Genomic DNA, 24,460 nt, shown 5'->3' on the forward strand with positions numbered 1-24,460 from the left:
CGCATGCTCTGCCTGCTGTCTTACCTTCCCCAGGGGCCATGTGCCACCAAGGGGCCATAGCCTGACTACCCCTCCCCACCATGCACTGGGTCACCCCATACCCCCTACGCCCTCATATATGGAGAGGGAGTGAGGGATCAATGTGGGGCTACTGAGGGAGAGGAAAAGTAGAGGGTCAGGCTGGAGTGGAGAAAGAAGCCACATTCCTGATGCAGCAGCAGCAGCACCAGCTCAGGAAAAGATTTTCCTCCCTGCCTGTGCTGGGGGAGCCCGTCAGCCGCAGTCCCAGCCCACTCACTGTGCGTTCAGCAGCCCCTGCCCAGCTGCCAGCCATGCTGCGGGGAAGGAGCGTGTCTCATACACCCCAGCGGGGGGGAGCTGCTGCAGCCCCAGGCCCTCTCTACTGGCACTTGGCTCTTGCCATGCCCCTCCCACTCCCCTGCTGCCCTGACTGTTGGTTTTTCACACTACGCCCTCCCCCTTAGTTTCCAAGCCTGGCTCCGGCTCAAAGGCTTTGCACTGCCTCAGTCTGGGGCCATGTGTGCTGCCCATTAAACCTCCCTTTCTCCACACCTTCTCCTGCCCTCTTGCTGTCAGGGCGGGGGGGCCGGCTGCCTGTGTCTGACCCCCTTCTGCGTTCACAGCTTGCAAGGTAAAGCAGACTCTGCCACTCATCACATCACGGTGTCCGGAGCTGCAGAGGAGTTAAAGTCAGGAGCCACAAATGACTCCCTAAAGAGCCACAGATTGCTGACCCCTGGCCAAGGAAGAGGCACAGCAGAAAATTGTGGTGGCTTTATAGTAGATCACAAGCTAAATATTAATCAAATGCAAATGAAGCAAACATCATTCTGGCATGTATTAGCAGGAGCGTTGTGAGCAGAACATGAAAAGCACTACAGTAGACCCTCAAGTTACTCCGACTAGAGTTGATCAGTTTTCTGACTCCCAGAGTGGCAGGGAGTGGAAACCAGGCTGCCACTGCTGCAGGGGAGCCAGGAAACTGACATGCCCTCATCAGGTGGTCAGTTTCCCAGCTCCTGCAAGCCCACGAGAGATGGGAACATGGTGGCTGCTTCTCCCTGGCTTCCCCACAGTGGTGGCAGCTCTCTGCCTGCCTGGCTTCTCCTCGCTGGGGGAGCATGGTGAGCAGACACCCGCAGAGCAGCTTTGAGTTGTGCTTAACTCGCAGTTGCACTTGAGGGTTTACAGTAGTCAGAAAAAAATGAATTGTTTATTCTGGAAAAGAAGACTGGGGACGAGAGCATATTAACAGTCGTCAAGGTCCTGAAAGGTTGTTATTTAAAAAGGGATCACTAGCTGTTCTCCTAAATAACTCGGAGCAGGACAAGTGGTAAAGGGTTTAAAAATTGTAGCAAGGAAGGTTTAGGTTAGACGCTGGGAAAAACTACCTACCTGTAGGAGTAATTAAGCACTGAAACAAACTGTCTAGTGAAGTTGTGGGATCCACGACTAGAACTTTTATAAGTAAGGTAGATAAACACCAGTCATACTTAGTTCTGCCTCAGAATAAGCAACTGGACTAGACAAAATATTGAGGTTCCTTCTAGTCCTACATTTCTACGATTCTATAATTATAAGTTGTCACAATGATTAAAATGGTCATGGTAGATTTCCCCCATCACTGATCATTTTTAAAAACAAGTTAGATGTTTTCTTAAAGATTTGCTCTGCTAATTATTCTGGGTAAGTTTTATGGACTATGTAGGAAGTCAGAGTAGATGCTCACAATTATCCCTTCTGGCCTTGGAATCTGTTAAACTATTTATCTTGTCTCCTGTTACACTGAGTAGTAGAACGATAATACCTATTTCACACTAGCTAGTCGTAACTACAATGTTTGTGCAGAAGTGAATATGTGAAGTAGTGCAAGTATTTAGTTTTGATACTTTAACCTGAACGCTACCACACAGAAAAAGACATTTAACTTGCTGCAGATTGGGACTCTTCATAGCAAAACAAGCAAAACAAGCTCTCTCCACAATTTCGTTGAGACTCTTGGATGAACCTGTATGTAAAATTTCTTCATTGTTACACTTCAAGAACACCTCAATTCAGGAGGCAAACATACCAAAAAAATTTCTGAATCCTAAATTCTTAAACAGCGTTAAAATATTAAATACCTTTGTGATGTAGAATTTTTTCAGCCCATCCAAAAATGATGTGAAAATTGAAGCAACCTGTGGTTTAAGAGCATGTCCTATGGGAGGGAAACAAAGAAGGAAAGAATAAGCTACAAGGCAATAACACAGCAACATTTATTTGATCATGTAACAAAGAACTCTCTTAGAAGGTATTTATAGGTAAAGCTTTGAAAAAGGACTTTGAGCATTTTATTTTTCTAACTTAAAATTTAATAATGAAGACGACTCCTTTATGAGATTTGTAGTGAAACGTTTTTCATAAACTGTCATTCAAAAGCAATATCTGGGAAACTGTGTAGAAATGTATCCCCTTACCATATCTTCTTTCATACATGTAATTCTGATTAACTTTTATTCAGGTCATCACAAAGTACTGTATATCAGGGGTGCATAAAGTGGGCAGCAGGCCCCCTTGGGGGTGGCGGGCATGCAATTTCCTAAGGGGGGCAAAGCATGATCGGTTGCTGGATCTCAGACTCATCCATCTCATTAAAAATGCTGTAATATGTTACTGTTTTCGTGTGTATTCACAAAAAGTGGGGCCCAACATAAAAAAAAAGGTTGTTCACCCCTGCTGTATATGGTACATAGAAAGTTTATAGAATACAAAGAAACTCCATTCCATTTTTAATGGGATAGAAATTAATTCATTTTTTTAAGTTATGCCAAACCATTGAACCAGTATCCAAAAATGAAGCGTAGAGAGTTTTTTTCCCCCCGTATTGATTACATCACTTGTGCAGATTTCTCTACATAAGTAAACTAGTAATTGCTTCCTTAATCATATACGCAGAATTAAAATTACCAGAACACACAAATGACATCTTGGAGTCTGTTAAATTAACATCTTTGCCTCAGGACTGGGTTGAATTGAGATGAAAGTCAGTGTTTTTCCATTGTTTTCAGTTACTGTAGACGTCTGAACTCCAGTAACTGTTTTATTTTAATAGCCTTACATCTGGCTTACACGCTGTGAGCCCAATTCATAAAGAAGTTATGCACTGTTTGCATGGTATTTCCAAATACTTCCTTCTAAACACTTCAAAGGCTTTTCTTCTGAATAAAGCATCAACTTCAGTATTTCATTAGCCTCCTTTCCTTTTCACCAAGGAGAGCAACTTCTTGCATATTAAGATAAGACCAAGTCCCAAAAAGTACACCTCTATCCACATTTGATGAATGTCAAATGTGCATAGAAAATTTACACACAAAAATGCTGTCTAACATAAATGACAATAATTTATGCAACCCCAACTTTTAAAGGAAACTAAGTTCAGGGTTTTTGTTTTTCCTGCAGCCATTAACTACCTCACAAACACTTAAAACAGTGGACAGAATTGTTTAAAAGTCCTTGAAGTTAATCAGAATAAGTAAAATAACCCTAAACTCATGTCTTAGTCATTAAGTGGAGGACCTGCTGTCAAATCAATTAAATCATTTTAGTAAATTTTAAATCTCAGTTTGCAATTTCAAATTTTAAAAACGCATTGGTCTTTTGCTCTAGTCACGTGCTCAGCACACTAGAATACAGAAGATAAAGAGGACTTAACTTCTTATCAACCATTACTATTTCCCCACTTCTTTTACCCTTCAAATCACTCTTCCTCAAAAACCTGGAGGGGACAGGCAGACACTGCAATGTACCATGAGGTTGCGCACACACCCTAACATTATTGGACTAAATGATAACTGACTTCCTAGAATTAAGGACTGCCCCGTCCCCCATGCTGCCATCACAACCCTCCGATTTAAACCATGAGACTGATAACTAGAAGCCTCTCATGAAGGCAACTGTCATGGCAACTCCAGTGAGAAATCTCAGGTAGTCAGCATCCAAACCCTACTTCTTCAAAAGTAAATTGTACTGCATTGAGTCACGCCCACTAACAGTGCAAGTGTGATGTGCTTCCTGAAAAATACCCCAGTAGGCAAGCAGGGTTTAATCTTCTGTATTGTCTTCAGGTATAGCCTCCTTCAGAATACATTACATACATTTCATTTCAAAAAAGGTAAAAATATGGATTACCTACAAAAGGCCAGTAACTGAAGACTATTTAAACACACAAGTCACAATACATTCACTTATTTCTACCTTCCCAACATCTAATGCATTTAAGCCAAAAGGAGCACATATGCTTTTACTTTGAACTGGAAATAGCTTTCTGGAGTAGACTTGCATACTAATATCCACAGATAACTGACTGCAGCTATGTGCATGTATCCCTAAACCCTAAATTACAATTAAATTCCTTAGCATTTAATTTACTAGGAAAGTGCAGTTGGCAGCTTAGTGAACCAAGCAACCGTAAGGATGATGCTTTCCTTAAACTAATGCAGCCTATCGTTTAATTACACCCCAAATTTAAATTTACATTAGTATTATGGGGGTATTTTTGTACCAGGACCAGACACTCGCCTCTGGGCTATGTCGTCAGCTTACGTAACACGTTCAAAAAAGTTCATTCCATATCAGTTTTGGAAATTTAAAAGCTAAATTTGTTAAAAGAAACTCAAGTTCTACCTTAAGATTGACACATGCAATCCCATTATATAATCACATACCACAGGGAAGAACTGGATCCCAAATCATTTAAATGAATAATCCAAATATGGTAAACTCTCATATTCAGCAGCCCCAGGACTGGGAGGTTGCTGGATATTCAAATATTCTGGAGAATAGAGGTATTATACCTAGCAATGCATAACACTAAAGGAAAAACAAGGTTAGATATCAAGAAACAAACCTGTATGCAGAGTACCTTATTTACCAACAGTAGTATTGTACAATATAACATACTATATTTGCTGTATTTACTTTCACTATACTGTACTTATGGAAAATGTAACTAAAATTTACTTATGGCTGAAATGCCGGTTATTTGAGAGTTCCAGATTATAGTATGCTGGATATGAGAGAGTTTTCTGTATCATGTTTTAAATACCAGACACCCCATAAGCATCAATGAGATGTTTCCCAAAAGATTCAAATTAGAAATAAGACACAGACAAGTCATCTAGATTTTAAGGCTGGATATCTCACTAAAGACAAGTCATTCTGGAAATCGAATATAAACACTAATTTTGGATGCAGTATTTGTGAACTTACCAAACTGGAACTGTGTATTATCTACCAGGCGAATTGATGCAGGAGCACACCTCTAAAAGGAAAAAAAAAAAAAAAAAAAAAAGCCAATCTGTAAATAGAATTGTGCTGAATTGGTTTAAATTATGAATCATGTTTTCATATATAGTAAAACCCTGATTTATGAGATTTCAATTTACGCGTTACTTGGATTATCGCGAATTGTAATCAGCAAGTGAATGTTAAAGGGAAATTCTAGATGCAAGTCATTCCCCTATGTAAGCTCTGCTGCCAGCTCCATCCCCAGAGCCACCTGGCTGGGGGAAATCCTTGTCAGCAACAGGGGCTGGAAGCTGGCTCCCCACCCCAGCTCCAGCCCCAAGGAGCCATCACAGCTGGGGGAAATGCCCAGCAGCAAAGTAGCCAGGAGTTGCCCAGGTGGTGCAATGCTCTGCCCGCTGGCTTTGGCCCCCAGCTCCCCCATCTGTGCCAGTCTGCCTCTGGCTTTGCCCAGTTGGGGAGCAGCCATGCTGGTCTGCCCCCAGATTCCCCCAGCTGGGTAAAGCTGGGGAACAGCTGTGCTAGCCTGCCACCTAGCTCTGCCTTCCCCTCACTCCCCGGTCTCCCACTCCACCATTGACGGGAGCTGGGAAACTGACCAGAGCTGCTTCTATGAGTGGTAGGCAACCAGGAGGCAGATGCAGCAATGGCAGTCAGTTTCCACCACCCTGCCACCTGCGGGAGTCAGGGAACTCACCAGCGCTGCCGTGCCTAGCTCTGGGCTTCCGGCAGCTCACAGGAGCAGGGAGCCAGGTGCAGCCAGGACTGGTGGGGACACGTCTCAACTTACACGATATTTGACTTATGCATGGTTGCCCAGGAACGCAACTTACATGTAAGTTGGGGGTCTACTGTAAATAACCCAGTATATACAAAAAGCTTTAGTACCCAATTCTACTTCCTTAATTTTCTGTGTGCATATATTGACTGCAAGGACAGATACTAACTTAGTCTTGGTCTACAATAGGAGATTAATTCAAATTTAAGTGACTTAGGTCAAATTTGTAATGAATAAGTCCAGACTACAAGGGCCATTACATCGACTTTAGGGCTACTAAGGTCGACTTTTGTACTTCTACTTTTCACTAGAAGTAACACCAAATTTGACCTTGCATGATGCACCTTAGGGTAGTACAGACAAAGTGGTGTGAAATTTGACATTCTTGACCTACTGGATGCATCCAACAGTGCCCCAATATGACTACGCTGGCCATCACTTTCAGCTCCACTGCTCTCCAAGTGTGCAGAAAGCATTATGGGAAAATTTAAATGTCATTTTTCAGAGTCACAGATGAGCTTCAGGACCTCACTGCTGTATGTGGGGGATGAATGTGTGTTGGGAAAACTACAATACAGTAAAAGAAACGCAGATGTATGCAAAGATCTGAAAAGGCATGGAGCAAAAAGGGCACGGAGCAAAAAGGGCACACCAGGGACACCCAGAGCCATGTGAAAATAAGGAGCTCAGGCAGGTATACCATAACACAAATGAAGCAAACGGAAATTCTGGGTCATCACCACAAATATGCTGCTTCTAAGAGCAGCTGTATGGGGCTCTAAGGAGTCACCTATCCACTATCCCCCAAACAGTCTGTGGATACTTCTGAGGCGATTCCTCTGGCAACAGCAAGGAGGACATGGTGGATGAGGAAGAGGAGGATGGCGACAGTGGTCAGCAGGCAAGGCACTGGAACTCAACCCCTCCTCCCAGGGCATTTTGCAGCAGGTCCTGGATGGTGGGAAGGCCACTTCTGGTGAGTTTAATGCTATAAGTGGGTTAAGGCAATGAGTGTGATCTGCGGTGGGTGCTGTACAGACCAGGGCCCCCAGAACAACTTGTTAACATATCTGGGGATAGAGCACCAATCCTCCTTGCACATGTTCATAAAGCTGTCAGACATGTACTCTAATTCATCTCACAAGGTTTTTGGGGAGGCCTGCTTTCTTCTGACCTCCTCGAGAGGACACCTATCCTCACCAAGCCACCTGTAAGTAATCTGGAGTCACGTACCACAGAGCAGTTTTGCATAACAACTGGCCCTGTGCACACTCTGAGTTAACATTTGTCCTTCAACAGTTTTTCTTATTCTAAGCAGCAGGACAAGGAGCATTAGACTACTATATGATAGCATAAGCTGCTCCCCCGTGCCTGACCACCCTACCCCAGGCTATTAGGGGAAGGGAAATTTCAACTGTCCCAGCAGAGAAGGAGGGCCATGTGGTGCCAAGAGAGCTGCAGGGAGGAAAGGGCAAGTTGCTTTGCCATGCCTGGATCACCTGCTCCCTTCCCCAGGCTGCTACAGAAAGGGAAATTTTCACTGACCAAGAACAGCAGGCAGAAGAACGCTGTGCTTGTAAGAGACAAAGCCCCCACAGCACAAGTGTGTGCCCATGTTGCCCTCCCTCTCCCTTTCTTTCCCCATGCTCTTGGGGGAAGAGAAAGGCTCCATGCTGGAGCAAAGGGGAAGGAGATGCACATGGTGATGGCCAATAACACAGCCCTAAGCCACGCCCCCCACCACCTAACTGCAGCATGCGCAGCTGCAGAGGCTGCTCCTGAAATCACAAGCTTGGAAGTATGCCCCTTACCTATCCCTTTCTATAGCTAGAAGTGAACCATATCAAGCAGGTCCCTTAAGATCTCTGTGTAGTACCTGTTGCACAGGGGATGCTTAAAAGCTGAATTTTGTCCTCGTAGGGAATACATTCTTATGGTCTTTCACAGTGGTTCATTCATGAGACTCCTGTATGTGTTGTGAACCTTACCTACAGTAAACATATCTCCTTAATGTCTGGCCTAGCTGTTAGGCTGGCGCAGATGTGCAAGAAGAAAATGAACGGGGTGGGGGGCAAACATGGTCCTAGAGCACACAAAAGCCACCCACAAGGACAGGTCACAGTTAAATGCATGGAGGAGAGCCACTCTGGAGGAAGGACAAGCTGACTGGGATGAAAGGAGAGCTCTCAGACACGTGAATTGGAGACCCAGAAGGAGACAGTGCATCTGATGAGGCAGCAAACAGAGATCCTGCAGTGCTTGATACAGGAACACAGAATCCCACTGCAGGCCATGATGAATCACATGCTCTCCTCCTCAGGTTCCCTAACCTCGCCCTTATGATCTGCACCCCAGAATGTGTGTGTGTGGGGAGAGTCGGGGGGGGAGGGAGTCAAGGGCAGCCTTGCATTCCACTTCCAGGGACTGAGAGCAGAAGGCTGACATTCCCCCAGCTGTGATTGCAAAATGCCCTTACTTACCCACACCCAAAGACCATGCCATGAGCTCCTTTTGTGATCCCTTAATAAAAATGATTAAGCTTGCAAACCATGTTTTTATTGCTTGTATTGGAAGGGTTGTTTACAGGCTTTACATTACAGTCAAGCATGCACCACTCAGGGGTCACCTCCTTATGAAAGATGTGTCTGTCGTGTCGCTGTCTAGTTATTCAGAAAGCTGTTTTTCAAAGCGTCTCAGATGATCAGCGCACATCACTGTGCTCTCCTTATTATCCTGGTGTCTGGCTGCTCATAATTACTGATCAGCTGGTCTGCCTCTGTCCTCCAGCCTGGCATGAAGTTTCCCAACTTGTTCTCACAAATTAAGAAGCACATACCAGGTTGCCACAACCAGGGGAATGTTGCCTTCGCTAAGGTCCAACAGTCAGGAGGCTCCTAAATCTGGCTTTTAGGACAAAGGCATAACCTACCACCATTCTGCACTTATTCAGCCTGTAGCCAAACTGCTCCTTACTGCAGTCCAGGCTGCCTGTATATGGCTTCATAAGCCAAGAGAGCAAGAGTTAAGCTGGATAACCCAGCATCACTATTAGCATCTCCAATGGTGATTTTCTTGTCTGTGAAGAAAGTTCCATCCTGCAGATTTCTGAACAGACCACATTTCCTAAAGATGTATGCATCAAGCATCTTTCCCAATCATCCCACACTTGTCTGTGAAATAGCCCCTGTGAGCCACCAATGCCTGCAACACCATGGAGAAGAGGAAGTTACTCACCTTGTGCAGTAATGACAGTTCTTCGAGATGTGTGTCCCCATGGGTTCTCTACTCTGAGTGTTGGTGTGTCCTTGCACTGGTGCTCAGTGACTCTTCTATGGCCGAGGTTTCCTGCACCACACATATGTAGTAGTGCCTCCTCGTGCTATCTGGCACGCACGTGGCACAGGCCACCTCCATTCCTTCTCTACCCAGCAAATAGAGCTGGATGCTCCAAAGCAGGGGAAAGAGGGAGGGAAGCGGAGCACCCCCAGAGAGACCTATCTCGAAGAACCATCATTACTGCACAGGGTGAGTAACTTCCTCTTCTTTTTCGAGTAGTCCCTGGGGGTGCTTCATTCTGGGTGACTAAAAAGTAGTCTTTGGAGGTGGTTTGGAGCCCAGTAACTATTGCAGTAGATAGAACAGCTTGTCCCACTGGAATGGAGAAAGCAATGTAAGATGAGAGAGCATAGTGCTGTGCAAATGTGTTCCTGGAAGACCATGACACTGCCTTGCATATATCTTTAAGGGGTACATTCTTGAGAAAGGTGGTAGTGGAGGACACAGCCAGGGTTGACTAGGTGGTGACAGCACGTGGAAGCTCCCTTTGACGAAGTGAATAACAAGTGTGAATACAGGTGGAGAGCCACTTGGACAGCTATTGAGACAAAACAGGCAGGTCCTTGGACCACTCTGCGAAGGACAGGAAGAGCCAGGAGATTTAGGCCAAGGCTCTATGCGGTCAATGTAGAAGGCCAATGCCCAAAAGATGTCCAGGGTACGCCACACTACATGAGCCGGATCGGAGTCTTGCTTTGGGAAGAACGCGGGTAGGTGAACAGGTTCGTTGATATGAAATGGAGAGGAGACCTTAGGAAGAAACTTAGGGTAAGAAAGACTCTATCGTTAGTAAACATGGCATAAACAGATTCAGCTATGAGAGAGTGGCAAGCTCCCTAACCCTCCTGGCCAACATGATGGTAATTAAAAACTAAACCTTCACCGACAGATGGATCTAGGAACACATTACCAGGGGTTCAAAGGGTGGCTTTAGGAGGCAGTTGCGTACATGATTAAGAACCCCATATTGGGATCAGAGGACGTACTGACGGGAAAGTGTTTTGCAGACCTGTCAGAAAAAGTTTAGTGCTGGGATGGGCAAGAAAGGGGATCCCATCACCTGGTAGAACACTGCCAATGCTGCGGCATGCACCCAGACAGTACTGAGGGCTAGGCCTGACTCATGCAGGTGCAGCAGGTAGTCAAGGAGGACCAGAAGGGTGGTATGAGGAGGCAGCAAATGGTTAGCACCTAACCAATGAGAGCAGTTTCCACTTGTAGGGATAGGACTTGCGTGGGGACTCCAGTCTGCTGATAACAAGAACCCTCTCTACCCCTTCAGACCATACAATTTTGGCACTCTGGAACCATGAAGAAGCCATGCGTGGAGGCATAACCTGAAAGAATCGGGGTGAAGAGTGAGTCTGAAGTTCTCTGAGACAGATGGTTGCGGTGAGGGGGAAAAAGGGTAAGAAGCTGCTACTGACATCCAAACGAGATAAGGAAACAAGTTTGTCTCAGCCATGCCAGAGCTATTGGGATGAGGCAGGTCCAATTCAGTCTGACCTTGATGAGGAGCTTGTGAACCAAGGGAAGGGGAGGAAACACGTAAAAAAGGGGCATGCAAGTCTCCCCAGGCCTGCTCTGGAGAAATACTGGTGACTCTTTGTTGACTCGGGTTGCAAGCAGGTCTATGCATGGCTGGTCCCAAAGCTGAAACACATGATTCGGGGCCACCATATTGATGCCACATTCATAGTGGTCACAGAATAAGCAACTGAGGGCATCTGCAGTCATGTTCAGCACCTGGGGAGGTATGTGGCAACTGGAATGTTAGGCTGCCAAAGGCACCGAGTCCAGAGTTTTATGGCCTCTGCACTCAGGGATGGGGACTGAGCCCACCCTGACAGTTGATAAAATACAAGCAGGTGGTCTGTTTGTGAGGATTTTGACCAACCTGTGTGTGAGATGCTGTTGGAAATGCCAGCAAGCACAGTGGACTGCTCTGAGTTCCAGGAGTTGATGTGGCATGCATGCTCAGTGAAGGACTATTTGCCCTGAACCGTGTGAGAACACCATATGGGCCCCCATCCCATAAGGGAGGCATGTGTAGTAAAGCTAATAGACGTGGGTGGTTGGTGGAACATTACCTGTGCATATCCACAACTGGAGGGAAGCGATAACATGTGGCAGAAGGGCCATGGTCTTGGGCAGAGGACCCCGGCCATGGGATAACAGCTGGCCAGTCGTGACTGGAGGCACTGCATGTGCCGTTTGTACAGTTTGGCCATGTATGTGGTTGCAGCCACATGCCCCAGCAGCTAGAGGCACACACACACCATGGTGGTGGGGGACCGTCATACCACCAGGATGAGATTGCACAGGGCCTAGAACTTCTGCAGGGTCTGTGGCCCTGGCGGTGGTGGTGGTTTTTGTGAGCCCTGATGAACTCTACGGATTCCATGGGTTGAAATGTGGGCTCCTCAGTTTACATGGCTGTCGAGACCCAACAGGAGGTCTGTGGTGACCCGCACCATGTGATGAGTCTCCAAAGGGGACGGTCCTTTTATAAGACAATTGTCCAGATTGGGGAAAATGAGGACTCTGAGCCGACACACGCAGGCAGCCACAACTGCCAGTCTTGGAGAACACCATGGGCACAGTGGAGAGTCAAAACAGAAGGACCCAGTAATGGTAATGGTGACTTGAAAACAGGTAATACAATTTTTGACAGAGTGCCAGGATACCAGAGAGTCACACGGAAATACTTTTCAATCCACTATTACCCAGCTATGCTAGATTTCTTTGAGATTTATTCTGACATTAAATACGTAATTGAGCATAAAACAAGATAACTGATAGTGCAACACAATAAAAGAGAAAAATATAAGAAAAGTTAAAATGACTATTTCTGAGCTTTACCAAAAATAGTTTGTCATGTACATTGTATGTCATTTACTGAGCAGCAGTAACTAGCTTTAGTGAAGTTTACAGTGAAGGAGATACCAACTCAAATTTACTGTTTGTAAAAGTACTAATGCTTTTTTCTTATGTACTGTTTTGTCTTAGTAAGGTACATTTAGAATCCACCCCATGAGAATTATCCATTAAGATTTTTGGTTTGATCTAGGTTCTTTTGTTGATTCCCTAAACATCTTATGCTCAAGACCTTTCCAAAAACTATCCTGGGAACTGGCATGTTGAATGCTGCCCTAAGGACCCTCTGGGCCAATACTAAGAGATACAGAACTTTCCAAGGAAAACGGGAACAGCCCCAGGAAGTCTGGAACAGGGTAGCGATGGAGGATAAAAAACATTTCAACCTGACACATCCCGGACCCACCTCAAATACCGCTAGCTACTATCTCCTACCTCCCAACTTCCCTGCCCCCCCATTTTCTTACAGTCACATCTCTAACAGATGTTATCAGTTCTCTCCTGTTACTAAAAAGTGATTTAAGGCAACTTTAGGCATCTTCCAAAACAATGCATGAGCCTACCACCATACTGGTGCACATGCACAGCAGGAGCCACAGAGGCGCATACCTTCCCATAGTCTGGCACAACAGGAAAACAGGTTTTAAAAACAGATCAAATCTGATCTGAAAACAAATTACAATGGAGTTTCTAAGTTGTTAAAATTAACACTGTCCCTTAAGCCCATTTACTAACTATAAAAGTGTCTGAAAATAGACCAGATCATCACTATGCCACCTAGTGTGAGAACTCACAAACTACATTTATGAATGAAACAAGTATAATAGAATTCAACCACAAAACTTCTCTTTACCTGCTTTGCTATTTCTCTTAAACAGGCCACTCCTCGTTCAAAGTTAGGAAATACTACAGAGCCATACTTCTGGTATTCAGGGATGGGTCGAATTTTTATTGTAACTTCTGTAATTACTCCAAGGGTTCCTTTAAAAAAGAAAACGATCACTTCAACTTCATAAAAAATCTTCCTGGCTTTCTCACTGACCATATGATTTTGAGGATTTTCATACTATGCCATAAACAAGATGCCTTTGGAATGTTTGCAGATTCGTTGTTTTAAAGCCTAGAGTAGCATTTGTATTGTGCACCATTTTATAAGAAGTTTAATTTTTCTTTCTACATAAGCATTCAAACAGAAGTTGATAGCTAATGCAACTGTTCTCAAATTGTGGATTAGATTTCTTTGAGAAAATGATCAAACAAGCTCAAGATTTTTGAACTAATATAGTTTAATGAAGTATTCTGCCAAAGCTCAGCTGCTTTACTGTATTCACACCAAACTGTGCCACTGTTTTTGACAGGCTCTAAATAGAACATCAAGTAAGGAAAACAGGTGGCAAGATAATTAGGTTTTAAAACAAATACTTATTCTCCTCAGTGATTTATAATGGGGAAGATCAGTTTATTAATATTATTGTATTAGGAGGGGCTAAAGCAGTTATAAAATCTTTTAACATTAGGACAGAAAAGATTATTTCAGGTAACAAGATAATTCAAGTAACTGAGCTTAACCTGAAGATCGTACAAGACAGGAAGTACAGCAAACTAGTGATGACATAACTGTTCAAATTTCTGAGCTGGCTTTAAGCTGGTTTTGAGGACGGCATCAGAAAGTCTAACTATTAATTGGGGTTATTCAACCATAAAACCATAGAATACCAGGACCAGAAGGGACCTTGAGAGGTCATGAAGTGCAGTCACCTGCCCTCATGGCAGGACCAAGCACCATCTAAGTGTGATCCCTAATAGGTGTCGAACCTGTTCTTAATCTCCAGGTGATGAAGATTTAACCTCCATAGGCAATTCATTCCAATGTTTAACTGCTCTGACAGTTAGGAAGTTTTTTCTAACGTGCAACCTATACCTCCCATGCGTCAGTTTAAGCCCCTGTCATGTCTTTCCTAAACTAAACAAGCCCGATTCTTTCGGTCTTCCTTCATAGCTCATGTTCTCTAGACCTTTAATCATTCTTGCTGCTCTTCTCTGGACCTTCTCCAATTTCTCCACATCTTTCTTGAAATGTGGTGTGGAAAAAACTGGTCACAATACTTCAACTGAGGCCTACTCAGTGCAGAGTAGAGCAAAAGAATGACCTCTCTTGTCTCGCCTACCACACTTTTGTTAATGCATCCCAGAATCAAGTCTGACTTTTTGCAATGGCATCACACAGTTGACTCGTATTTAGCTTGTGGTCCACTATGGCCCCCTAGATCCCTTTCCGCAGCACTTCTTCCTAGACAGTCATGTCCAATTCTGTATGCATGAACATGATTGTTCCTTTGTAAGGGAAGTACTTTGCATTTGTCCTTTGTCTATTTATCTCAGACCATTTCTCCAGATCATTTTGAATTTTGACTCTAGCCTGGTATCACCTGCAAATTTAATACGTGTACTCTCCGCCAATAACCAAATTGAAGATACTGAACAGAACTGGTCCCAAAACAGACCCCTGCAGAACCCTACTTTTTGTGCCCTTCAAGCACATTTGTGAACCATAATAACTACCCTGAAGCTGTCTCTAGACTGTGGGGAATTGTTGGCAAAAGATATTTGAATTGTTGACAGAAGCCTGCAGTCAGTAGCCTGAGAATGCTATCCAGCAGCTATGCACCTACTCAGCCAGTTATACCCCATACAAATTGTATTTGCCTAGTTTATTGAAAAGATCACGCAATACCATATCATATGCTTTACTAAAGTCTAGGTATGCCATGTCCACCACTTCTCCCTTACCCACAAGGCTTGTTATCCTACCAAAGAAAGGTATTAGTTTGCTTTGACATGATTTATTCTTTATAAATCAGGCTGGCTGTTACCTGTCACCTTATTTTCTTCAAGATGTTTGCAGAGAAGTTAAATTGACTGGTCTGTAGTTTCCTGGGTTGCTGTTAATTTCCCATTTTATAGACAGGCATTACATTTGCCCTTTTCTAGTCTTCTGGAATATCTCCTGGCTTCCATGATTTTTCAAAGATGAAGGCTAAAGGCTCAGATACCTCCTGTATCAGATCCTTGAGTACTCTAGGATACATTTCATCAGGCCCTGGTGACTTGCAATCATCTAAGTAATTTTCAACTTGTACTTTTTCATTTTTTAAACCTACCCCCTTCCCACTAGTTTTCACTTTGTTAGGCATTCCTTCTTCAGACTTCTGGAAGACTGAAACAAAGAAGTCATTAAACAACTCTGCCACTTCCATGTTTCCCGATATTGTTTCTCCCTCCTCACTGAGCAACGATAGTATGCCACGATAAAATGGTTGTGTTGCTAAAATCACCCCCCAAAAAAGTGTTGTAAGTATACTTTAAAAGAGACAAACCAAGTGAAAAAGGTAAAAAAATCATGTAAATGTATGTGCACCCAATGCACTCAAGTCAAATTTTTGCCAGGATATGTACTCCAGCTATTTTTGTGCACAGAATCAAGGGCATGAAAGGTTTGTGATCTCTGCCTTTGTCCCCCTGCTTTTATTTTTTTATTTTATTTAAAAAAAACCACACACACACACACACACACACACACTAATTAATCTCAGGTAGTTGGGGAAGATGGAATAATCCTGGGCGCTCTCTCTGCATAACATCTCAAAGGAAAAAAAGTTACATAAGTTAGTGTTTTGGTGCTTATGACCGGACCTCACAGCATTAGATGTCTTCAGTGCCTTTTTGTGGCATGAAAAGCATGCTCTGTCTCAAAACAGTTCTGACAATGCAAGGTGGCCAGAGAAGAGCAAGATTATCTAGTTTTCTACCCAAATCTGGCTATAGAACCTTGGCAGCTGGACATGCACTTCTCCTTGAGGAGACTTTCAGTCATGGCCAGGCTCTGCGGAGGGACCCACTGCCTTTGAGAAAGTAAAATTTAAGACAGACAAACACACACACACCCCCCTTCTATTTCCTTGTCCCAATGGTAACCAATCTACAGCTAAAACATGCGTCTCTCACCTAAACAAATTAAGCAACTTTTGTGCCCATCAGTGAGAGGGGTAAGAAACTTGCACATGTCAACTTTTTTAATTCCTGAGGGATTTCTGCATGGTGGGGGAAAAACAAATCCTAGGAGAGCTCTTGACTTAACTAGAATGGCACTATATTTTTTTGCCCTTGAGGAGTTTGTTGTTCATGAGGTTTGAAATGCTAACTGCACTTATATACAAAAGGAGAAAATCCTCTTTTCTGAGCTAACTCACTGAAGCTCAAAAGCAACAGGAAACTCCAACTCTTGTTACAGATAAGAATGAAAAGAGGGGGTTCACAGAAACCCCCATTTTATGCCCTCTGCCCTACACATGATATCAGAGGCCATGCACCACCCATATAACTGATGACAGAGGCCTCCAACTTGAGTACACTGGGGACATGCATGCTTATAGTGTGACGTGCACAGTCATCTGAAGGAGGACAAGTTTTTAATCTAGCAATTTCAACAGATTTAGTGTAATTAGATTGCAAAATATTCAGGACACAACCATGTCCATCTGAATATTTTTGCAGTGTCTAGAATACTGGGAATGTCATTCTGACTGGGGCCTTTGGAGTAACTTCATTACACATAATGAACAAATTGCAAAACTGTAGAGCACATAATGACAAGTCTACGGCGTAAGTAAGATGGCAAATTTAAACCAGCTTGTATAGCAAAATTCCAAAAAAGGCTAATATATGTTGAACCTCCATTGTCTGGCACCCTTTGGACCTCACTGGTGCCAAATGAGAGAGTTTGCTGGACCATGGGATGTCAACACTGTCTAGCACATTACCAACACTCCCACTGTTTCCTGGGCTCTTAGAAGGCATTCAGAGGCAAGTAACACTTAAATAGCAGCACAGAACACTGAAAGCCAGGACTGGTGACTGTAAATAAACCTTATGGGACCATGGGAAACTTAGCCACACTCATAAGTGGTCGTCCGGCTAACTAAACTCATGCCAGATTACAGATGCTGCCGGACAAGTCACCATATGAAAAAGATTCTCATTCACTGCAACCCCTTATGGTAATTTTTCTTCAAATATTTAACAACATTAGCAATAGATGACCCTTAGGAACATATAACAAGGTTTTCAGAGTTTTTTGGTTATCAATCAGACTAGTATGGACACCTTCTCATGCAGAAATCCTGCATGAATAATTAATACGTACCAAAACCAAAGGGAATTAACCAAAGACTACTGAACAGAAAAGGCGTACACAAACAAGACAATTACATTCGTCTGCCCACGTGAACACTTTATGTTAGTTAAATTTTTGAAGAGTAAAAATGTCTCTGAATGGGTATGTAATTTGCATTAGCCTTACTTCTGCATATACATGAAAACTGCAACTCAACACAGCAACCTTTCTGAGCAAAGCCAACTAGCAGTATTTAAATTATTTTTAAAAGATACATGTCGCATCACAAGAGAACAACATTTTTATATTAATAACTAACTGCTGGAAACAATTTGGTCCCATGTTTCACCTAAATGGGTAAGCTAAAATTTATGAACCTTTGATTACTTCTAAACAATTTTAAATATTAGTAGAGTCAAACACATTTATTAAAACAAGACACAATACATCCTGCAGTAAGTAAAACGATAACAGCAAGCTAAAGTAGGGATTTTATTACTGAATGACAAACAAGAAGATAAACTCAGTATTGTAGTAATTAACATTTTCTGATGTTTATATGGTAATAATTTGTAAACTTAAGAGTTTGCTAAAAGCTTGAGTTCAAAATTATAGTTAGAGACATGAGACAAGTACCGATAGACCTTTATTGGTCATGTGTTTTTGTGCAACACAACAATGTGGCTGTGATCCCAGCTATAAAATAGTACCCTTATCCTTCACTTTGCGAGAACAATTGGTTCCCAACTTTCTGCTCGTAGGCAGAAACTCGTAAGAGGGACACTAAATTCCTATTAAGTTACATGTAAAAGTTTCTGATTAGCTCCTAGGGCTCCCAAATGGGGGAAGAAGTGGCAGCAGGTGGTGCTACTTTTGAAAGGTGAGTGAAACTTGGGTTGGGGAGGGTTAAAGGCTGGAGGTAGTTTAGGGCTGTGAGTGGAAGGGAAGGCTAAAAGCTGGTAGCAGGTGGGGTCGGGCTGTGGAAATCAAGGGGCAGGGGGGGTCTTGCTGTCTGGCTGCCATGGTTTGCAGCCGTGGGGCTGGCAGGAGGTCGGGCTGGAGGGGTTACAGGCGGAGGCACAGGGTCTGGCTGCAGGGCCACGGGGGTTATAGGTGTCTGCAGAGTGGTCTGGCCGCAGGGAGGGGGTCTAGCCGTGGTGGGTAAAGGCGGCGGGTGAGAGGGTCTGGCCACAGGGGGTACAGGTGGCTGTGGAGCGGTATGGGCAGCCGCAGGTGGGGTCACAGGGGTACAGGCAGCCACCAAGCAGTACAGGTGGCCGTGGTGTGTGTGGGGGGGTGTCTGCCCTTGGGACTGCGAGGGTACAGGTGGCTGTACAGCAGTCTGGCCATGGGGGTTGTCTGGCCACAGGGGATACAGGCATCTGTGGGGCGGGTCTGGCCACTGGGCATACAAGTGGCTGCGAGACCCACAGGGGGGTAAGGCTATAGGGCCAGTAAGGGAGTCTGGCTGCCGTGGTTTAGGGCTGTGGGGGATGTGTGTCAGGTGGCGGGGAGTCTGGCTGCGGGGAGGCTGCAGCGGGTTGGGGCTGCGGGGCTGGTCAGACTAGGGCGTTAGAGCTGGGGCGGGGCGGAGGGGTGTAAGGTTCATATGAGCAGGGGAAGTTCACTTGTAGAGTAAACTAGGGTAGGTAAGTGTGTCCCTTGTTTAAGCGAGTACTCGTATATAAAGTACTTGTTTAACAAGGGATGAGTGTACAGAAATAAAGGAAAATTATTGCGATTGTAGTACTACTCATTAAGTTAAAAATAATATTATGCATAATTAAATCCTAAAGATTTCATACCATTACAAAAACTGGGCTAATCTCTCTAACTACATCTTGCTATTACTTTTATTTATACCTTCAGATCCCATAATGAAATGATGGATGTCAGGTCCTGTTGACATGCGAGGTACTTGACAGCTTTTTTCTATTACTCCTCTTGGGGTTACCATTTTTATGTGAACCACCTGTTTAACAAATTATATAGTGATGAGTACATATTTGTTCAGTATTTAACAGTCAAGCAATTAACATCTATGGATTAACCCATTCATATAAATTTCTGTTACCACAAAAATGAAATTTAACTTGATACACTATAAAATCTGGAAATCCAGTAAATTAAAGTCTACTGATATTTTGTGGAGTAACCTGCTACCAACTAATGAATCTAATACAATTCAGTTCACCAATGAAAGAACAGATTATTCTCATTGTTTTGCCAAACCAAACTTCTCTTCTGTCCCGTTATGCATGCCACAAACATTGTGGGATTCCTTACGATATTCTATCCTGTATCCTTCTTCTGTTTATGCATCATTTCTCTGGTTAACTCTCACACAGATCATTATAATCACAGAAAAAAGGTAGAGAGAAGTAATTTTTAAGTTTAGAATCCTAAAATCATCTTCCATCAGATACAGCATTTTAAGATAGTTAAATTTGGCTTAAAAATGAGCATGACCATTAAAATGATTTCCAGTGGAAATGAAGACAAAAACCTCACATTTACTGCAAATGAATATTTTACACAACAGCTTGACGGCAAAGCAGAAGCATTACTTATCTACATACATTTACTTTTAGTTTGCCATGATACCAAGAGATTTACAGTCCAGACTGTGAGAAAAATCCTTCATCTCACTTTGTTTCTACTCTCTTGTCCAGACCGCTTGCTATAAATCCATATATACAATTTGTATATCTCTTACTGTAACAGGAACAAGATCCAGGAAAAATTTAAGCTTTTCCAAAGCCAATAAAACTGGACACTTGAAAATATCTTAAATTCAACAAATTGCATTAAAACTTCAGCGTAAATTGAAGACTCTTGAATTGTGCAGGCAGCTCAACAATACAACCCAATAGCTTCACCTGAGTGCTTTGTAAGACCATGAAGACAGTTTCATAATTTGTATGTTTACTTAGCAAAGTGCACTTTTATTTAGACAGTTTCAAATTTGGAATGAGAAGACTTCCTTTAGTAAGCAATGGAACTTTTAGCATCCATTGTAAATGTCTGCTAACATTTTATTTAGAATATTTACTATATTGATGCCAGAATTATATTATAGTTGCATTGTTTTCTAATAGGGAGTACTTTATTCCAATTTTTAAGAAGCCATAATATGAAGGTAATTTAAAGGAACTGCTATGTACTTCCCACTTCCGCTGTCCCAACTGAGTAATCTACACAAGCCAGAACTGCATGTTCCTTGTTGAAACAATACTACATAAAAGGAAATATTTTACCAGATCTTCAATGTTTCCATAGATGTTCTTTTTCATGCCTGATGCTCGTGTGGCCACCCATCCTCCAAGGGAGCTGAATTCCATAGAATCTGGTTCATGGCCTGTACAATAGCCACTCTCACCAAGCTAAAGATAAAAGTAATATTCCACTAATGTACAACAGGCTGCTTTTTGGTTGGTAGTCAACATATTAATTTTTAAACAAACATTTTACATTTAAAGACAACTTGCTAATGATAAGAAGGAAAAATAAAGTATCCTGAACTAATTATTCAGGTACAAACAGTCAATTTTTTCAGATTTAAATATAAATTTGATGTAATTAAGTCGTTCTGTTTCTACTGTGCACGTGTTATGCTGTATATCATAGTATGAAGCCAGTTTTCTGAATTGTGCCTTCCACCCAAATTTTAAGACAAAGACCCCTATTGTTTCCAAAGGTGTGATTCAAATACATGTGGAGAAAAGACAAATAAAAAACTTCCAACTTCACTTAAGCATTTCCAATAAGTACTTAATCTTTTCTTCTCTCCACCCAATGTGATGTGCAGCAGGACTGTAGAAATTCTGAGCAAGTTGCTTGTATTTAATTCTCAAGAAGCGATGTGTTTTAATGCATAGCCATCTGGTTTAACTTCCAGCATGCAATACCAATGGCAATTTGTAATGCAGATCATGCATTCCTGCATGTTGAAGTGTACTTGTTTTTCATTTTTCTGTATTAGTATGTCTCTGCCATCTGTATACGGGTGATTGCATTCCCTTAAAAATGCAACTTCAAAGCAGTCCCTGTGAAATAATGTAAAAACAGAAACAATCTTGTGTTGAATGATACAGACCCAACCACTTGCATTTACTATATTTGAGACCATCTATTCACATTGACCAATTTGATGACAACAGTTAAACATCTGCCATTTTTAAGTATGCTGTCAAAGTGAGGCACAGCAGATGTATTTGCACATACATGCATGTTATGTTTGTGTGTGCATGCTTGTACGCATGTGCACTAGTATGTGAAAACATTAAAAAATATTAAGGTTGCAAAGTTAGCCATTCAAAAGTGGCACTTAATGCTAGAATGTAGATTGCCTGCACAGCCCTATTTCAGCCTCTGTGTGTGTACATATATTTTATTGTAGTTTTTAATTTTGTGAATATACTGTATAACCTCACTGGACCACTGTCTCAGTGCAAGGCCATTTGGATGGTGCTCACTAAATGAGTGGCTATGCAATGGATTACATGAGAGCTGAGACACACAGAACAGTTATGTTTCCATAACTGGCATTCTTACAGATGGATTGCTCATGTCCATTCAGCATAGGTGTGTGTGTTCACCCTCAGCAGTATCCATAAAGGAGCTGGCTGCAGCAGCCCCTGTGGTAACACACACCTGTCATGCCACATAGTGTTCCACCAGGCTCACTCCTCTCTCAGTTCCTTCTTGCCGAAAGCTTCAACAGAGGGAAAAGGGTGAGATGTTGAATGGCCATGATCAACACATCATCTCAAATACTAGTTATGGAAATGGTTAACTGTCTTTTCCTCTGAGTTCTTGCTCATGTCCATTCACTGTAGATGACTTCAAGCAGTATCTGCAGATGTGGGTAGGAACTGAAGGACATGCTGAAAGCAACAGGTCTGCTGAACCCACAGTTGCCTCTGGCCTGTTGCATAATGGGATGTGACTGTTTGCACTAAAGACTATATTGCAGCTTTGCAGATGTCCTGAACAGGATGTAAGCCAGAAAGGCCAAAGAGACTTGCGCCCTAGTAGAATGTGCCAGCTGAACCCCTGCCAGACTGAAGCACACCCTGAGGCAGGAGACGACACACTTGGAAATCCTCTGAGAGGATAAGGACAGACCCTTCATATGCTCAGCACATGCTACAACCAGCTGGGAGGACTTATGAAAGGGTTTTGTCTGCTACAGGTAAAAGGCAAGCGCCCTCCTGACGTCCTACGTGTGGAAGTGCCTTTTCCTCACTGATTTTATGGGGCTTGGAGTAGAAGACTAGAACGAAGATCTCCTGTCCTACGTGGAAGGCAGACACAACTTTGGACAAAAAGGCCATGTGAGATCCAAGTTGTACCTTATCCTTGGAGAAGTGTATGAGGGTTCTGATGTCAGAGCAAAGAGTTTGGACACCCTCCTGGCTGACTCAAATTACCACTAAAAAGGCCACCTTAGCAGAAAAGAGCACAAGGGAACAGGAGGCAAGCAGCTTGAAGGCAAGCCCAGTAAGTCTAGAAAGGACCAAATTAAGGACCCTTTGAAGAAAAGGGGCTGGGGCCTGAGGGAAGGCCTCAAAACCTTTCAAGAATCAGGCAGTCATACTCTGGGAAAACGCTGAGTGACCTTGGATCCACGGGTGGAAGTCTGAAATTGGGGGCAGTTGTACACTGAGGACAGTGCAAGACCTTTGTGTTTCAAATGCAGATGACAGTAAGGATTGCTTGCAGTGGAGCTTCGATAGGGCTGATGCCTCTGAGTGGCCCAGAATAAGAACTGAGTCCATTTCATCAAGTATGTGGACAGCCTTCTGCCTTCCAAGAAAATATGCTTCACCTCCAGAGAGCAGGATTGCTCCTCAGGGTTCAGCTGGGGGGCAATGACGCCATGAGGTGAAACAGCAGTAGATGCGGATGCAGGAGGCTGCAGTGCTCCTGTGACAACAGATCTGTGCAGATCAGCAGAGGCTGAAGCTCCTGCAGGAAGACTTATAAGAATACCATACCAGTGCTCAGGTGTTGCCAAACTGGCTCTGTTTTGTAACTGGATTTGAAAAATAAGGATCCTCTTTCCATTTTCACTTGCAGGTCCCTGCGAATGCTGGTGCGACGAGTATTACTCACATTGTGTCCTGTTTGAGCTGCTGCAAAACACTTTTTTGATCAGAGATAATGGTGACGTGTGTAGCAGACCTTTCTGTCCAGGGAAGCAGGAAAGCATCTGCGAGGAAACCTTCCTCCAAGCCCAGTCCAGAGCAGAACCTGGGGTGCTTTGTATTCTGCCTAGTCATGAATAATTCTACTCAGGGAGAGCCTCACTTTTGTGAGAGAGCAGAAGCTACTTGCGGGTAAAACGTCCACCGGTGGTGAGATGAGAACTGCCTGCTCCGGTAATCTACAATGGTGTTCTTGGCCACCCGAGAGGGGTCAAGCCACCAAGGAGATGTTGGGAATGCTGAAATCCCACAGCCAAATGCCTCCCTGCCTGGTGGCACAGAACATCACGCGTGTGTTATCCGTGAGGACTCACGGCATTCTGACAGATGAGGGAGAAACATCTCACATATCTTCCAAAGAGCCCTTCATATTTGCTATAGAGGATTGTTTCATCCGAAGACCAGTCTCCCTGCATCTGAAGCATGCCACGATGCTTGCCTCATCTCCCATCCAAGGTGTTGGCTAGCAGCTCCAACATGCCTGAAAGTGTACACACGACATGACCTTCTCCGGCACAGTCCTTCCATGTCAGAGAACACAGGACCTGTGGCAGAATGATAACCTCCCAGTCCAGGGAGACTCTGGTAGCTGAGTACACTGAGGCTAGTCACAGCTGTAAGAGGCAAGGCATACTATGTAGACACATGCTGCCATGTGACCCAGGATGCAAAGGCAGACCCTGGTTAGGGTCAATGGCACAGTGGAGACCTCTGATTCAAAGATGATCAGGGCCTTCACCTGTGCTGAGGAAGCAATGCTCAGGCCGCAGTTGAGTCCAA

General features: G+C 43.5%; 1 protein-coding gene across 1 annotated transcript in view; it reads right to left on the reverse strand.

The window, feature by feature from the left end:
- The window catches only part of AGPS (alkylglycerone phosphate synthase), a 131,021-nt gene that overhangs the window by 55,109 nt on the left and 51,452 nt on the right, over positions 1-24,460 (reverse strand). The window contains exons 9-13 of the mRNA XM_075001377.1: positions 20,729-20,854; positions 19,335-19,443; positions 13,152-13,279; positions 5,272-5,323; positions 2,145-2,221 (exon numbers count right to left, since the gene is read on the reverse strand). Coding sequence (XP_074857478.1) covers positions 2,145-2,221; positions 5,272-5,323; positions 13,152-13,279; positions 19,335-19,443; positions 20,729-20,854 — 492 coding nt within the window. The remainder of the gene's footprint in view (positions 1-2,144; positions 2,222-5,271; positions 5,324-13,151; positions 13,280-19,334; positions 19,444-20,728; positions 20,855-24,460) is intronic.

This window comes from Carettochelys insculpta, chromosome 8, assembly GCF_033958435.1.
Source record: "Carettochelys insculpta isolate YL-2023 chromosome 8, ASM3395843v1, whole genome shotgun sequence".
NCBI lineage: Eukaryota > Metazoa > Chordata > Testudines > Carettochelyidae > Carettochelys > Carettochelys insculpta.